This window comes from Stomoxys calcitrans, chromosome 2 (genome assembly GCF_963082655.1).
Source record: "Stomoxys calcitrans chromosome 2, idStoCalc2.1, whole genome shotgun sequence".
Lineage (NCBI taxonomy): Eukaryota > Metazoa > Arthropoda > Insecta > Diptera > Muscidae > Stomoxys > Stomoxys calcitrans.
Genome location: NC_081553.1, coordinates 193,520,568 through 193,537,992, shown reverse-complemented (window position 1 = coordinate 193,537,992; position 17,425 = coordinate 193,520,568). Strand labels below are relative to the sequence as shown.

The window sequence follows — 17,425 nt, the reverse complement described above, 5'->3', positions numbered from 1 at the left end:
TTTTACTAACTCTTTCTTCTGGGAAAGGGTTGTTAAAGTACCCTTTCATGTAGGAAATGGTAGTTTTTTTAGCTTTCCCTATAGGAGAGGCTATTTTTATTACCCTTTCCCTTGGGGAAGGGTACTTTTTTACACTTTTACTTTGGGGAAGAGTACTTTTATTACACTTTTCCCAGGGGAAGGGTACTTTCATTACCCTTTGCCTTGGCGAAGGGTAGCTTTATTACCCTTTGCCTTGGCGAAGGGTAGCTTTATTACAATTTAACGACAATTTAATTATCATTCCCAAGGAAATGGATAGTATTATTACGATTTCCCCTTTTTAAAGGGTAGTGTGATTACAATTTCCCAACTTTAAGGGTAGTGTTATTACCCTTTCCTCTGCGAAGGGTTGCTTTTTTAACATTTCTTCTGGGAAAAGGTAGCTTTATTAACCATTCGTCTGAGAACGGGTTGTTTCATTACCTTTTCTTTTGACCAAGGGTAGTTTCGTCACCTTTCCTCTTGGAAAGGTTAAATTTATTACCCTTTCTTCTGGGAAAGGATAGTTTATAACCATTTTCTATGGGAAGGGGAAGCAATATTTCCCTTTTCTCTGCTAAAGTGTATCAATGTTGCCCTTGTTTTGTGAAAGGGCAGCAATATTCCCTTATGCTCATGGAGAGGGTAGTTTTATTACCCTTTCTTCTCGGAAAGGGTATTTTTATTGCCCTTTCCTCTGTGAAAGGATAGTTTTAGTGCCCATTTCTCTGGGAAAGGGTAGTTTTTTTCTCTTTCCTCTTGGAAAAGCTAGCTCAATAGCCCTTTCCTCGGGAAAGGATGGTTTAATATGCCTCGCTCAGTCAGAGCCGCTTACACAATGTTTTTGAAGGAAATTTGTCGCTCAGTTTGTCGCAGTTTCCTAAGAAAATACTTCGCTAAGAGACCAATTTGTTTTGTTAAAGATAATATTTTTTATTTTCTTTTGAAGAAAAAACTTCATTTGCGTTGTCGCCACTTGATCTACGTCTCCACATTACATCACGTAATCATATGCCAACTGCAACACACATACGTTTTAGGTTAATGATTCCGGTCATTCACCATGCTGCGGCCACAAAAAAACAACAAAAATTCAATGAGACCATGATGCACATACATACACCAGCCGTCTCATTGCAAAATTTTTACTTGTAGCAACTTCTTGAATCAAAGATAAACAATTGTGGGGGATTTTTACAAAATGCTAGCCAATAAAAAGAATGCGTTTTTAAATACGCACGACCTTCAATTTTTTTTGTGTTTGGCAAAAGCGGCTGCCGGGGACCGAGAGATGTTTCACATTTATTCACTGGCACTTTGAATTTTTATTTATGTGTGTTTGGTTTTTTGTTTTTGCTTCTAATCAATCAATCAAAATTTTGCTTACATTTTTTGTTTTCGCTTAAAACATTTCTTAATATTTTTATTTTTTGTTATAAGAGTGATCATTAAATGCGTTTTTCAAATATTTGTTTTTTGTTTGTTTTTAAAATTAACAATGATTTTATTGCTTGATTGTAGGCTTGTAGGCGGTAAAACAACGCTATTGCCATAACCGCTATCCGTTAGTAAAGAGCGTTTGTTAACAACTGATCTGCATACTCTTCGACTTAAACAACTTTGACGCTTAACTCTCACCCATATATAAACAGCACTCAAGCTTTTGTGTGTGTGTGGCCATTGTTTGGTCTTGCTGCCTGTGGCGAATTAAACTATGATCAATTGTTTACATTTCAGCTGTTTGATATTGCACACCGTTCAATAGTAGTGTGGTGTATTGGAGAGTGGTGAATTTACTATTTCATTCTCCATCCAATTCATATGTTTTAACATTAATGAGTGGCATGAGAGACAGAGTGCAGAAAATAGCTGAATATGAATAATTTTTAACAGCTGGTTGTACGAAGGCTGTTCAGAGTGTGTAGTAATATATAGATACATTGTCTGAGTGACCAATTTTCTAAAGCAACTTTCTTTCAGCAACCGGCTGAAAATAGAAACTAAGAAACTTAGTTTGAGCGACAAATTTTCTTCTAAAGAAACTTTGTCTGAGCGAAAAATTTTCTAAAGAAACTTTGTCTGAACGAAAAATTTTCTAAAGAAACTTTGTCTGAGCGAAAAATTTTCTAAAGAAACTTTGTCTGAGCGAAAAATTTTCTAAAGAAACTTTGTCTGAGCGAAAAATTTTCTAAAGAAACTTTGTCTGAGCGACAAATTTTCTAAAGAAACTTTGTCTGAGCGAAAAATTTTCTAAAGAAACTTTGTCTGAGCGAAAAATTTTCTAAAGAAACTTTGTCTGAGCGAAAAATTTTCTAAAGAAACTTTGTCTGAGCGAAAAATTTTCTAAAGAAACTTTGTCTGAGCGAAAAATTTTCTAAAGAAACTTTGTCTGAGCGAAAAATTTTCTAAAGAAACTTTGTCTGAGCGAAAAATTTTCTAAAGAAACTTTGTCTGAGCGAAAAATTTTCTAAAGAAACTTTGTCTGACCGACAAATTTTCTAAAGAAACTTTGTCTGACCGACAAATTTTCTAAAGAAACTTTGTCCGACCGACAAATTTTCTAAAGAAACTTTGTCTGACCGACAAATTTTCTAAAGAAACTTTGTCTGACCGACAAATTTTCTAAAGAAACTTTGTCTGACCGACAAATTTTCTAAAGAAACTTTGTCTGAGCGACAAATTTTCTAAAGAAACTTTGTCTGAGCGACAAATTTTCTAAAGAAACTTTGTCTGAGCGACAAATTTTCTAAAGAAACTTTGTCTGAGCGACAAATTTTCTAAAGAAACTTTGTCTGAGCGACAAATTTTCTAAAGAAACTTTGTCTGAGCGACAAATTTTCTAAAGAAACTTTGTCTGAGCGACAAATTTTCTAAAGAAACTTTGTCTGAGCGACAAATTTTCTAAAGAAACTTTGTCTGAGCGACAAATTTTCTAAAGAAACTTTGTCTGAGCGACAAATTTTCTAAAGAAACTTTGTCTGAGCGACAAATTTTCTAAAGAAACTTTGTCTGAGCGAGAAATTTTCTAAAGAAACTTTGTCTGAGCGAGAAATTTTCTAAAGAAACTTTGTCTGAGCGAGAAATTTTCTAAAGAAACTTTGTCTGAGCGAGAAATTTTCTAAAGAAACTTTGTCTGAGCGAAAGAAACTTTGTCTGGGCGACAAATTTTCTAAAGAAACTTTGTCTGGGCGACAAATTTTCTAAAGAAACTTTGTCTGGGCGACAAATTTTCTAAAGAAACTTTGTCTGGGCGACAAATTTTCTAAAGAAACTTTGTCTGGGCGACAAATTTTCTAAAGAAACTTTGTCTGGGCGACAAATTTTCTAAAGAAACTTTGTCTGGGCGACAAATTTTCTAAAGAAACTTTGTCTGAGCGACAAATTTTCTAAAGAAACTTTGTCTGAGCGACAAATTTTCTAAAGAAACTTTGTCTGAGCGACAAATTTTCTAAAGAAACTTTGTCTGAGCGAGAAATTTTCTAAAGAAACTTTGTCTGAGCGAGAAATTTTCTAAAGAAACTTTGTCTGAGCGACAAATTTTCTAGAGAAACTTTGTCTGAGCGACAAATTTTCTAAAGAAACTTTGTCTGAGCGACAAATTTTCTAAAGAAACTTTGTCTGAGCGACAAATTTTCTAAAGAAACTTTGTCTGAGCGACAAATTTTCTAAAGAAACTTTGTCTGAGCGACAAATTTTCTAAAGAAACTTTGTCTGAGCGACAAATTTTCTAAAGAAACTTTGTCTGAGCGACAAATTTTCTAAAGAAACTTTGTCTGAGCGACAAATTTTCTAAAGAAACTTTGTCTGAGCGACAAATTTTCTAAAGAAACTTTGTCTGAGCGACAAATTTTCTAAAGAAACTTTGTCTGAGCGACAAATTTTCTAAAGAAACTTTGTCTGAGCGACAAATTTTCTAAAGAAACTTTGTCTGAGCGACAAATTTTCTAAAGAAACTTGGTCTGAGCGACAAATTTTCTAAAGAAACTTTGTCTGAGCGACAAATTTTCTAAAGAAACTTCGTCTGAGCGACAAATTTTCTAAAGAAACTTTGTCTGAGCGACAAATTTTCTAAAGAAACTTTGTCTGAGCGACAAATTTTCTAAAGAAACTTTGTCTGAGCGACAAATTTTCTAAAGAAACTTTGTCTGAGCGACAAATTTTCTAAAGAAACTTTGTCTGAGCGACAAATTTTCTAAAGAAACTTTGTCTGAGCGACAAATTTTCTAAAGAAACTTTGTCTGAGCGACAAATTTTCTAAAGAAACTTTTCTGAGCGACAAATTTTTCAAAGAAACTTTGTCTGAGCGACAAATTTTCCAAAGAAACTTTGTTTGAGCGACAAATTTTCTAAAGAAACTTTGTCTGAGCGACAAATTTTCTAATTTTATTTTCATTAAAAAATTAATTCAGCTTAAACCAATTGTTTAAATTTGGATCTAAATTTAAATATTCATTCCAAGTATAGCATGTGCTATTTAACATGCAAATCCAGAAAAAATGTCACAAGGATATAACTCAAAAAAAGAAAACACTTACTTTACATACTTTATTAACAAGTCCATGTTGCTTTCCCAAGAAAACATTCAAATTGTCAACAAAGAAACGAAAAAAAAATCATAAGCAAAAGCGGCCGCCATTACGCATACATTATACGAACAAACTGTAAATCATACGCATAGCTGGCCCTTCTGGGCATAAAAAATCAATTCGTATGCATCATACGCCACAACGATCTGTTTAGATTTTTCACTACTTCCTTTCAGCGCATATAAAATGCTCATATAATTAATCAAGGAATTAATGCTGGGGCAAAAATGTAAAACAATAGATACTCTTAAGCCCCTTATTTGTAATGCCAACCAATTGAAAACCCCAACAAGACAGCATAATCTCCTTAAGGTTCTACCAACAACTTTGTAAATGGAATTTTCAATGGAATTCCTTAATTACAGACCGCAACATTGCTGAGCTGCATTGTTAAATACATACATATATAAATATGTATGTATTATGGTAACCCATTCAACCGAAAGGAGTTGTTTGGTGTAGGCAACCTCAGAGTGAACACTGATAAATGGTAAAATGGTGGACGTAAAAAAGAGAGGAAGAAAGGAAGTTAGACATGAATGAATGAAGAAACCATTTTTCACCTGTGTGTGTAGGTTTACGAGTAAGATATGAAAATTGTTTGCCAATCAAATTGCTTAGTAAGTACCATGTGTTTTAAATATAAGAAGCAAGGCAAAAATTTCCAAGAGGGCTTTGTTTAACTTCTGTATTTAGGTTTCGAGTGAGAAGATGCCTCTCTTTAACAAAGCTGCCAGAAAGCAATGTGCACAATTTATTTTTAAAAATTAGTTGATATGTTGGATCTTTGTCTGCCCGACAAATTGTCGATAGAAACTTTTCTAAAGAAACTTTGTCTGAGCGACAAATTTTCTAAAGAAACTTTGTCTGAGCGACAAATTTTCTAAAGAAACTTTGTCTGAGCGACAAATTTTCTAAAGAAACTTTGTCTGAGCGACAAATTTTCTAAAGAAACTTTGTCTGAGCGACAAATTTTCTAAAGAAACTTTGTCTGAGCGACAAATTTTCTAAAGAAACTTTGTCTGAGCGACAAATTTTCTAAAGAAACTTTGTCTGAGCGACAAATTTTCTAAAGAAACTTTGTCTGAGCGACAAATTTTCTAAAGAAACTTTGTCTGAGCGACAAATTTTCTAAAGAAACTTTGTCTGAGCGAAAAACTTTCTAAAGAAACTTTGTCTGAGCGACAAATTTTCTAAAGAAACTTTGTCTGAGCGACAAATTTTCTAAAGAAACTTTGTCTGAGCGACAAATTTTCTAAAGAAACTTTGTCTGAGCGACAAATTTTCTTAAGAAACTTTGTCTGAGCGACAAATTTTCTAAAGAAACTTTGTCTGAGCGACAAATTTTCTAAAGAAACTTTGTCTGAGCGACAAATTTTCTAAAGAAACTTTGTCTGAGCGACAAATTTTCTAAAGAAACTTTGTCTGGGCGACAAATTTTCTAAAAAAACTTTGTCTGGGCGACAAATTTTCTAAAAAAACTTTGTCTGGGCGACAAATTTTCTAACGAAACTTTGTCTGACCGACAAACTTTGTCTGACTGACAAATTTCCTATAGAAATATTTCGTCTATATCTACTACCAAATTTAAGTTTCAAAGCTTGTATGATTTTTTATCACTGTGATCTAGGACTCTCTTCAGAACGACATTGGAGACAAACTACAACAATTTTGCTACTCTATTTTGGCGCCTGTTGTTGACAAGCAACCAAAAACTAATCAAGTGTCCAAAGGATATCAAAATAGGTGACATTTCAATGGGCAACAACAAACTCTGGTTAAGCCACACAAAAACAGCAACCAACAATACGAAGAGGACAACAGAAAACTAATCGTGAGTATCAGCAAATCGAAGGGTGGCATATTTACCCACATATACGTATACATACGTCCACACATTAATATGTGTGCAGGCAACAACTGACTGCATGTCAAATAAAAACAACAGCAAAACTCAAAGTGCTGTTATGTCACTTATTTGAACGTAGTGCTGTGTACTGTACACACACATTCATAAGCATGGTGTATGCAAAGGCGAATACCAAAAAGCTATGATGTTGACGTCAACCAAACCAACCAGCCTACTACATCTCCAACACTACCGTTAACAGCATATACCACAGCACTCACAGCCATTCAACCCACTTAGGGAGCCGCCACACACACTCAGAGTGAGAGAAAGTCCTCAAAGAACCCAAGCCATATACAAATTTATGCAAGCATGTTTGTTCACTGTTTGTGAGTGTTGTTTATGAGTTTGTCGGAGCGTGAATGTTAATCTACAGTACTTCACAATTACATACTTAAACAAAACAAAAAACAGAAAAGTATTCTCACATACTACAGGCAGCAAAACATCCATTGATATACATTTTAATGCATGAGGATGTCGATGTGTTTAAAAAAGAGAGAGAAAATGAGTGAAATCATTAAACAAACATACATACACTTGTGCAAAATTACACACATGCGAACAACAAATTTAAATTATTTTTTACGATAGACAGTTAGTTGCTATGGCCATTTGGATTGTGTGGTGAGTATGGAAGGGGGTGGGCAAAAACAGATTTATTTATGGTATCCTTCAAAATGAGAATTCTAATGAGCAAGGAATTTAAAAGGATTTCAATTTTGTAAAAATTATACAAAAAAATCAAAATCTAACTAAACTGACAGCGAAATTTATGTTCAATAAATGAGACTGTGACAAAATTTGCTATAAGAAGAAAATGTATAAAATTTTGAGCTAAAAAAAATTTTGTATAACAAAAAATTTTGCAAAAATTTCTGTAACAAAAATATTGACCAAACATTGTTTAACAACAAAATTGGCATAATCTTCTATAGCAATTTTTATAAAATATTCTGAGAAAAAATTCTATACAACGGAATTACATTTTAAAAAATACTTTTTGTTATAAAATTTATAACAAATTTTCTAAAAAAAATAAAATGTCTATAACATGATGCCTTCATTTGTCCATAAAAATACATAATAATGCCAATTATATTAAATAAATGTCTTAAATAATCTTTTTTATTGGCACCATTACCTAACCAAAATTATTTTACGACGTTTCGTGCATGTCTCCAAACTTTGTTGGATAATTTATTTTTTAGAATTACAATGCTCATACATTTTGTACAGATAAATTTATGACCTATGTGAAGACACTGTGTCCTTTGTGTCATTTATTTCCCTTTAAAATGGAATTCCTTAGATCTTCTATGGTATGCTGATGTTTGCCCGAGAGAAATTTCCATGCCAAAGATGCTAAGAGGCACATTCTTTTGGCTAAATATGTGTATGAGATAGCTGTAAGCGTGTATATAAATTTTCAACACGTATCAATATGTGTATGTAGGAAGATATATATATCAAAACACATGAAAATAACAATAGATGTTGTAAAGCAGAACATGTAAACTTAAATACATATGCCAGACAGACGGCAAATGACATTTGCAAAGAGAAAAGGGTGTGCCGCAAATTGTTTGCTCAGACAAAAATTCAATTTGCAATAAAAATGTAAACACTCTTTAGAAAATTTGTCGCCCAGACAAAGTTTCGTTAGAAAATTTGTCGCCCAGACAAAGTTTCGTTAGAAAATTTGTCGCCCAGACAAAGTTTCGTTAGAAAATTTGTCGCCCAGACAAAGTTTCGTTAGAAAATTTGTCGCCCAGACAAAGTTTCGTTAGAAAATTTGTCGCCCAGACAAAGTTTCGTTAGAAAATTTGTCGCCCAGACAAAGTTTCGTTAGAAAATTTGTCGCCCAGACAAAGTTTCGTTAGAAAATTTGTCGCCCAGACAAAGTTTCGTTAGAAAATTTGTCGCCCAGACAAAGTTTCGTTAGAAAATTTGTCGCCCAGACAAAGTTTCGTTAGAAAATTTGTCGCCCAGACAAAGTTTCGTTAGAAAATTTGTCCCCCAGACAAAGTTTCTTTAGAAAATTTGTCGCCCAGACAAAGTTTCGTTAGAAAATTTGTCCCCCAGACAAAGTTTCGTTAGAAAATTTGTCGCCCAGACAAAGTTTCGTTAGAAAATTTGTCGCCCAGACAAAGTTTCTTTAGAAAATTTGTCGCCCAGACAAAGTTTCTTTAGAAAATTTGTCTCCCAGACAAAGTTTCGTTAGAAAATTTGTCGCCCAGACAAAGTTTCGTTAGAAAATTTGTCGCCCAGGCAAAGTTTCGTTAGAAAATTTGTCGCCCAGACAAAGTTTCGTTAGAAAATTTGTCGCCCAGACAAAGTTTCGTTAGAAAATTTGTCGCCCAGACAAAGTTTCGTTAGAAAATTTGTCGCCCAGACAAAGTTTCGTTAGAAAATTTGTCGCCCAGACAAAGTTTCGTTAGAAAATTTGTCGCCCAGACAAAGTTTCGTTAGAAAATTTGTCGCCCAGACAAAGTTTCGTTAGAAAATTTGTCGCCCAGACAAAGTTTCGTTAGAAAATTTGTCGCCCAGACAAAGTTTCGTTAGAAAATTTGTCGCCCAGACAAAGTTTCGTTAGAAAATTTGTCGCCCAGACAAAGTTTCGTTAGAAAATTTGTCGCCCAGACAAAGTTTCGTTAGAAAATTTGTCGCCCAGACAAAGTTTCGTTAGAAAATTTGTCGCCCAGACAAAGTTTCGTTAGAAAATTTGTCGCCCAGACAAAGTTTCGTTAGAAAATTTGTCGCCCAGACAAAGTTTCGTTAGAAAATTTGTCGCCCAGACAAAGTTTCGTTAGAAAATTTGTCGCCCAGACAAAGTTTCGTTAGAAAATTTGTCGCCCAGACAAAGTTTCGTTAGAAAATTTGTCGCCCAGACAAAGTTTCGTTAGAAAATTTGTCGCCCAGACAAAGTTTCGTTAGAAAATTTGTCGCCCAGACAAAGTTTCGTTAGAAAATTTGTCGCCCAGACAAAGTTTCGTTAGAAAATTTGTCGCCCAGACAAAGTTTCGTTAGAAAATTTGTCGCCCAGACAAAGTTTCGTTAGAAAATTTGTCGCCCAGACAAAGTTTCGTTAGAAAATTTGTCGCCCAGACAAAGTTTCGTTAGAAAATTTGTCGCCCAGACAAAGTTTCGTTAGAAAATTTGTCGCCCAGACAAAGTTTCGTTAGAAAATTTGTCGCCCAGACAAAGTTTCGTTAGAAAATTTGTCGCCCAGACAAAGTTTCGTTAGAAAATTTGTCGCCCAGACAAAGTTTCGTTAGAAAATTTGTCGCCCAGACAAAGTTTCGTTAGAAAATTTGTCGCCCAGACAAAGTTTCGTTAGAAAATTTGTCGCCCAGACAAAGTTTCGTTAGAAAATTTGTCGCCCAGACAAAGTTTCGTTAGAAAATTTGTCGCCCAGACAAAGTTTCGTTAGAAAATTTGTCGCCCAGACAAAGTTTCGTTAGAAAATTTGTCGCCCAGACAAAGTTTCGTTAGAAAATTTGTCGCCCAGACAAAGTTTCGTTAGAAAATTTGTCGCCCAGACAAAGTTTCGTTAGAAAATTTGTCGCCCAGACAAAGTTTCGTTAGAAAATTTGTCGCCCAGACAAAGTTTCGTTAGAAAATTTGTCGCCCAGACAAAGTTTCGTTAGAAAATTTGTCGCCCAGACAAAGTTTCGTTAGAAAATTTGTCGCCCAGACAAAGTTTCGTTAGAAAATTTGTCGCCCAGACAAAGTTTCGTTAGAAAATTTGACGCCCAGACAAAGTTTCGTTAGAAAATTTGTAGCCCAGACAAAGTTTCTTTAGAAAATTTGTCGCCCAGACAAAGTTTCGTTTGAAAAATTGTCGCCCAGACAAAGTTTCGTTAGAAAATTTGTCGCCCAGACAAAGTTTCGTTAGAAAATTTGTCGCCCAGACAAAGTTTTGTTAGAATATTTGTCGCCCAGACAAAGTTTCGTTAGAAAATTTGTCGCCCAGCAAAGTTTCTTTAGAAAATTTGTCGCTCAGACAAAGTTTCTTTAGAAAATTTGTCGCTCAGACAAAGTTTCTTTAGAATATTTGTCGCCCAGACAAAGTTTCGTTAGAAAATTTGTCGCCCAGCAAAGTTTCGTTAGAAAATTTGTCGCCCAGACAAAGTTCCGTTAGAAAATTTGTCGCCCAGACAAAGTTTCGTTTGAAAATTTGTCGCCCAGACAAAGTTTCGTTAGAAAATTTGTCGCCCAGACAAAGTTTCGTTAGAAAATTTGTCGCCCAGACAAAGTTTCGTTAGAAAATTTGTCGCCCAGACAAAGTTTCGTTAGAAAATTTGTCGCCCAGACAAAGTTTCGTTAGAAAATTTGTCGCCCTGACAAAGTTTCGTTAGAAAATTTGTCGCCCAGACAAAGTTTCGTTAGAAAATTTGTCGCCCAGACAAAGTTTCGTTAGAAAATTTGTCGCCCAGACAAAGTTTCGTTAGAAAATTTGTCGTCCAGACAAAGTTTCGTTAGAAAATTTGTCGCCCAGACAAAGTTTCGTTAGAAAATTTGTCGCCCAGACAAAGTTTCGTTAGAAAATTTGTCGCCCAGACAAAGTTTCGTTAGAAAATTTGTCGCCCAGACAAAGTTTCGTTAGAAAATTTGTCGCCCAGACAAAGTTTCGTTAGAAAATTTGTCGCCCAGACAAAGTTTCGTTAGAAAATTTGTCGCCCAGACAAAGTTTCGTTAGAAAATTTGTCGCCCAGACAAAGTTTCGTTAGAAAATTTGTCGCCCAGACAAAGTTTCGTTAGAAAATTTGTCGCCCAGACAAAGTTTCGTTAGAAAATTTGTCGCCCAGACAAAGTTTCGTTAGAAAATTTGTCGCCCAGACAAAGTTTCGTTAGAAAATTTGTCGCCCAGACAAAGTTTCGTTAGAAAATTTGTCGCCCAGACAAAGTTTCGTTAGAAAATTTGTCGCCCAGACAAAGTTTCGTTAGAAAATTTGTCGCCCAGACAAAGTTTCGTTAGAAAATTTGTCGCCCAGACAAAGTTTCGTTAGAAAATTTGTCGCCCAGACAAAGTTTCGTTAGAAAATTTGTCGCCCAGACAAAGTTTCGTTAGAAAATTTGTCGCCCAGACAAAGTTTCGTTAGAAAATTTGTCGCTCAGACAAAGTTTCGTTAGAAAATTTGTCGCCCAGACAAAGTTTCGTTAGAAAATTTGTAGCCCAGACAAAGTTTCGTTAGAAAATTTGTAGCCCAGACAAAGTTTCTTTAGAAAATTTGTCGCCCAGACAAAGTTTCGTTTGAAAAATTGTCGCCCAGACAAAGTTTCGTTAGAAAATTTGTCGCCCAGACAAAGTTTCGTTAGAAAATTTGTCGCCCAGACAAAGTTTTGTTAGAATATTTGTCGCCCAGACAAAGTTTCGTTAGAAAATTTGTCGCCCAGCAAAGTTTCTTTAGAAAATTTGTCGCTCAGACAAAATTTCTTTAGAAAATTTGTCGCTCAGACAAAGTTTCTTTAGAAAATTTGTCGCTCAGACAAAGTTTCTTTAGAAAATTTGTCGCTCAGACAAAGTTTCTTTAGAAAATTTGTCGCTCAGACAAAGTTTCTTTAGAAAATTTGTCGCTCAGACAAAGTTTCTTTAGAAAATTTGTCGCTCAGACAAAGTTTCTTTAGAAAATTTGTCGCCCAGACAAAGTTTTGTTAGAAAATTTGTCGCCCAGACAGTGTCTGGTCAGAGTTTGTCTAAAGAAACTTTGTCTGTGCGACAAATTTTCTTAAGAACTTTCTTTAAAAATATTGTCGCTTATAGACTCCAAAAATGTTCTTTAAAATTAAAAATTCCCTATTAAACAATATTTTTATATATTTTTTGAATGTTGGGAAAACAAAAGAAGGAAGAAATAGACAAAATGGGTGGTGGTATCATTCTTTAAAAATCTAGTTCCTGCAGATTTCCATCACAGACAATGAAAGCATTATCATTGTGCTGAACTGAATGAGTCTAACCTAAATGGACACATCGAAACACACACAAGCCCATAAACATACGCTTGCATGTAATCGCACTTTTAGTCATCTATGTGTGTCTAAATGTATGTATGTGTGTTATTTCCTGTTTCCGTTCCATAACGTTTTGTTATATCTTTTTTCCTAGCATGTGTGTGTGTGAGAATGTAAAAAAGAATATAAATACAAGTATTACAGTTCATTACGAGAGGGATTCCATTATCTATACCCCATGATTCTCTTTTTTTTTTTTTTTGTTTGACTTATCGCTTGAGGGACTTGTAATCTATTTAAATTTATGAATATTTTGTCGCAAACACCATACGGATTGTCTTACAAGGCATTTCTTGGATAACGGAATGGTGTTTCTGTCGAAAGGGGTACCAAATGGTTTTTATGTCCAGTTCGTATTACAAACGTCAATTCAGGCGAAATGAAAGGATAATTGAAGAACACAAAGCCAAGGTTATATTTTATGCAGAACCCAAATACCACCATAATTGATATAAAACATAAAATTTATAGCTGGCACTGCGTTGTTCAAGAAAAAATTGGGACTTCTCGCATCTCTCCTAGTTCTGTGAGTTTAAATTTTTCTCACATGCCAAGTAAAATAACCCAAATATTTGTGTGAAGTGCTGATGCTTTAAGTTTTCCATCGTTATTTCATATTGGCTATATAAAACCCTCAACCAAATTGGTTTCGCTTGGGAAGGGACTGGACTATTTGCACCCTTTCGGTTTGAAAGTTCAATAATGCCATGTCAAAATATGGTTGGAGTGTTAAACAGACGCATGCAGATAAATAACTGGGCAAATGTTCGAACTTCAATGGATAAGTGGTACAGAAACGAGGCTAGCATGGGAAATATTGGAAAACAAAAATATGTTAACTAGTATCATGTTAACTCGAAAAATTTCAAATGACACTCTAAATATTCTAACTTTCAAAGACAAACTAACTTTGGTCGACGATTTGTAATGAAATTTCAAAGAGACTTGTGACTGCACCATTCCACTTATAGCTCCCATCCTCGTTCGCATGTCGAGAATCTAATTTTTGTTGTGGCTTTTAAAGCTCTCAAATATAAATGGTTTCGCTTCACTCAACGCCAGTGCAATTTTCGATTATTTACTCTTCTGTGTGTGTTTCGCCAGTCACCACAAACAAATCAGCTCCCCCTCGACCACATGACACAAAAACCCCCTCAAAACAAGGGCAATTTGAAACAAAATGCCTTCCAATGTTCATTTGGAAATACCACCAAAGTTCATTTCACATAGCCAAAACTAATTGGACAGTCGGTAAAAGGCCAGCTGGGCGAATTTTCAAAACTATTAAGAAAAAAAGAGGAAATTTTGTCCGATCGGCAAATTTTCTAAAGAAACTTTGTCCGACCGAAAAATTTTCTAAAGAAACTTAGTCTGAGAGAAAAAATTTTCTTAAGAAATTTTGTCTGAGCGAAAAAATTTTCTTAAGAAATTTTGTCTGAGCGAAAAAATTTTCTTAAGAAATTTTGTCTGAGCGAAAAAATTTTCTTAAGAAATTTTGTCTGAGCGAAAAAATTTTCTTAAGAAATTTTGTCTGAGCGACAAATTTTCTAAAGAAACTTTGTCTGAGCGACAAATTTTCTAAAGAAACTTTGTCTGAGCGACAAATTTTCTAAAGAAACTTTGTCTGAGCGACAAATTTTCTAAAGAAACTTTGTCTGAGCGACAAATTTTCTCAAGAAACTTTGTCTGAGCGACAAATTTTCTAAAGAAACTTTGTCTGAGCGACAAATTTTCTAAAGAAACTTTGTCTGAGCGACAAATTTTCTAAAGAAACTTTGTCTGAGCGACAAATTTTCTAAAGAAACTTTGTCTGAGCGACAAATTTTCTAAAGAAACTTTGTCTGAGCGACAAATTTTCTAAAGAAACTTTGTCTTAGCGACATATTTTCTAAAGAAACTTTGTCTGAGTGACAAATTTTCTAAAAGAAACTAAAATTTTCTAAAGAAACTTTGTCTAAGCGACAAATTTTCTAAAGAAATTTTGTGTGAGCGACAAATTTTCTAAAAAAACTTTGTGTGAGCGACAAACTTTCTAAAGAAACTTTGTCTGAGCGACAAATTTTCTAAAAAAAAAACGTTGTCTGATCGAAAAATTTTCTAAAGAAACTTTGTCTGAGCGACAAATTTTCTAAAGAAGCTTTGTCTGAGCGACAAATTTTCTAAAGAAACTTTGTCTGAGCGACAAATTTTTTAAAGAAACTTTGTCTGAGCGACAAATTTTCTAAAGAAACTTTGTCTGAGCGACAAATTTTCTAAAGAAACTTTGTCTGAGCGACAAATTTTCTAAAGAAACTTTGTCTGAGCGACAAATTTTCTAAAGAAACTTTGTCTGAGCGAAAAATTTTCTAAAGAAACTTTGTCTGACCGACAAATTTTCTAAAGAAACTTTGTCTGAGCGACAAATTTTCTAAAGAAACTTTGTCTGAGCGACAAATTTTCTAAAGAAACTTTGTCTGAGCGACAAATTTTCTAAAGAAACTTTGTCTTAGCGACAAATTTTCTAAAGAAACTTTGTCTGAGCGACAAATTTTCTAAAGAAACTTTGTCTGAGCGACAAATTTTCTAAAGAAACTTTGTCTTAGCGACAAATTTTCTAAAGAAACTTTGTCTGAGCGACAAATTTTCTAAAGAAACTTTGTCTGAGCGACAAAAATTTTCTAAAAAAACTTTGTCTGAGCGACAAATTTTCTAAGGAAACTTTGTCTGAGCTACAAATTTTCTAAAGAAACTTTGTCTGAGCGGCAAATTTTCTAAAGAAACTTCGTCTGAGCGACAAATTTTCTAAAAAAACTTTGTCTGAGCGACAAATTTTTTAAAGAAACTTTGTTTAAGCGAGAAATTTTTTAAAGAAACTTTGTCTGAGCGACAAATTTTCTGAAGAAATTTGGTCTGAGCGACAAATTTTTCTGAACATGGTATTTTATAAAAAATGCCTATAGGTAACAAATTGTTCTAATATTTCTGATTTAGCTTTTTGATGTTTCAAAGAAATTATAACTTGTGTTGTTTAAATTCGCTTAAATTGTACTTTAATGCGCTATTTCCATTGCTCTAACTTTTGGTTGCTGTTTACTATTTTAAAGAACGAAGTTATGTCCTTCCGACCAAATTTCACTCTTGATATATGACAGCAATTTTAAACGAGCACACCAGCAATTTTCATAGGTGTTCAGGGACAGCCAATTTCCGTTTCCACATTGCGTCGTTACTTTACGCTCATAAATCACACCCATCGGCCTTATATGCTCAAGCATCCCAAGGAGAGGACAATGGCCCACAAAAGCCCAAATCAAAGGCTGTCAATTGTACTCACCTCTTCTACGGCGTCGCACTCGAAAAGATAAATGTGCAGCAAGGGATCCTTGGGCTCTTTCATCAGATACACCAGACCTGTTATGGGACCAGTGAATTCCATGAAATTATTGGGCACCCCATTATCCCCCGAATTATTGGCTTCGTGGGCAAGTTGTTGTTGATGCTGCAATTGCTGCTGTTGGTATGAGGCTGCAGCACTCGATGACAATGACCCATAAGAGGTGGATGTTTTCAAAGTTGACTTGAAACCATTGGACGCTGTGAGACCGGCAATGTTGCCGTTAGAGCTGCCATTCAATTGAGTTTGTGGCGGATGCTGTTGTTGGGGTGTCTTGAGCTGCATAAATCCATTGCCAACTTGTTTGCCACCCTGTTTGTGAACGATGCGGCACATGCCGACAATGTGCTTTAGGGGATGGCTGAATTGCAATTCAAAGTCAGAATTGTAGGACTCCAGATTGCCATTTTCAATGCCAACAGAAAGCTGCAAAGAAACCAAAAAGAAATGAAGAAATATAAGTGGAAATTTACGCATGAGTAGGTATTGTTGAAGGTATAAAGGATATCCCCCCTTGGGAATAATAACAAAAATATAAATCGTTCTGCAACTGAAAGGGAACTCTTCCAAGAAAGTTTATTTTGGAAAGTTCAGTTTAAGTTGTCAACAACAGAAGAATTTTCAGCGATTGGCTAGTAAGAAGTTAGGAAAAGTATTTCGCAAATTTTAAGTGCATATTTATGGGATTTTCTTTTAATCAAAACAAAGAAAGAAGAACAGATAGCAAAACAATGGCAATTCAGCTTACCTCAAAAGAATATTTTTAGTACTTTTAGAAAACATCTTGCTCAGACAAAGAATCTTTGGAAAATTTGTCATTCAGACAAATAATCTTCAGAAAAAATGTCGCTCAGACAAATTTCCTTTAGAAAATTTGTCGCTCTTATAAAATTTCTTTAGAAAATTTGTTGCTCTTACAAAATTTCTTTAAAAATTTTGTCGCTCATACAAAGTTTCTTTAGAAAATTTGTCGCTCAGACTGTTTCTTTATAAAATTTGTCGGTCAGACAAAGTTTTTTTAGAAAATTTGTTACCCAGACAAAGTTTCTTTAGAAAATTTGTCGCCCAGACAAAGTTTCTTTAGAAAATTTGTCGCCCAGACAAAGTTTCTTTAGAAAATTTGTCGCCCAGACAAAGTTTCTTTAGAAAACTTGTCGCCCAGACAAAGTTTCTTTAGAAAACTTGTCGCCCAGACAAAGTTTCTTTAGAAAACTTGTCGCCCAGACAAAGTTTCTTTAGAAAATTTGTCGCCCAGACAAAGTTTCTTTAGAAAATTTGTCGCCCAGACAAAGTTTCTTTAGAAAATTTGTCGCCCAGACAAAGTTTCTTTAGAAAATTTGTCGCCCAGACAAAGTTTCTTTAGAAAATTTGTCGCCCAGACAAAGTTTCTTTAGAAAATTTGTCGCCCAGACAAAGTTTCTTTAGAAAATTTGTCGCCCAGACAAAGTTTCTTTAGAAAATTTGTCGCCCAGACAAAGTTACTTTAGAAAATTTGTCGCCCAGACAAAGTTTCTTTAG

The 17,425-nt window shown here is 34.7% G+C and overlaps 1 protein-coding gene across 3 annotated transcripts in view; it reads right to left on the bottom strand.

Annotated features, from left to right (window-relative positions):
- Positions 1 to 17,425, bottom strand: part of LOC106088983 (TBC1 domain family member 4) — a 121,512-nt gene that overhangs the window by 58,829 nt on the left and 45,258 nt on the right. For all 3 annotated transcript variants that reach the window (XM_059362363.1, XM_059362362.1, XM_059362364.1), the window contains exon 3: positions 15,848 to 16,333. In XM_059362363.1, coding sequence (XP_059218346.1) covers positions 15,848 to 16,333 — 486 coding nt within the window. The remainder of the gene's footprint in view (positions 1 to 15,847; positions 16,334 to 17,425) is intronic.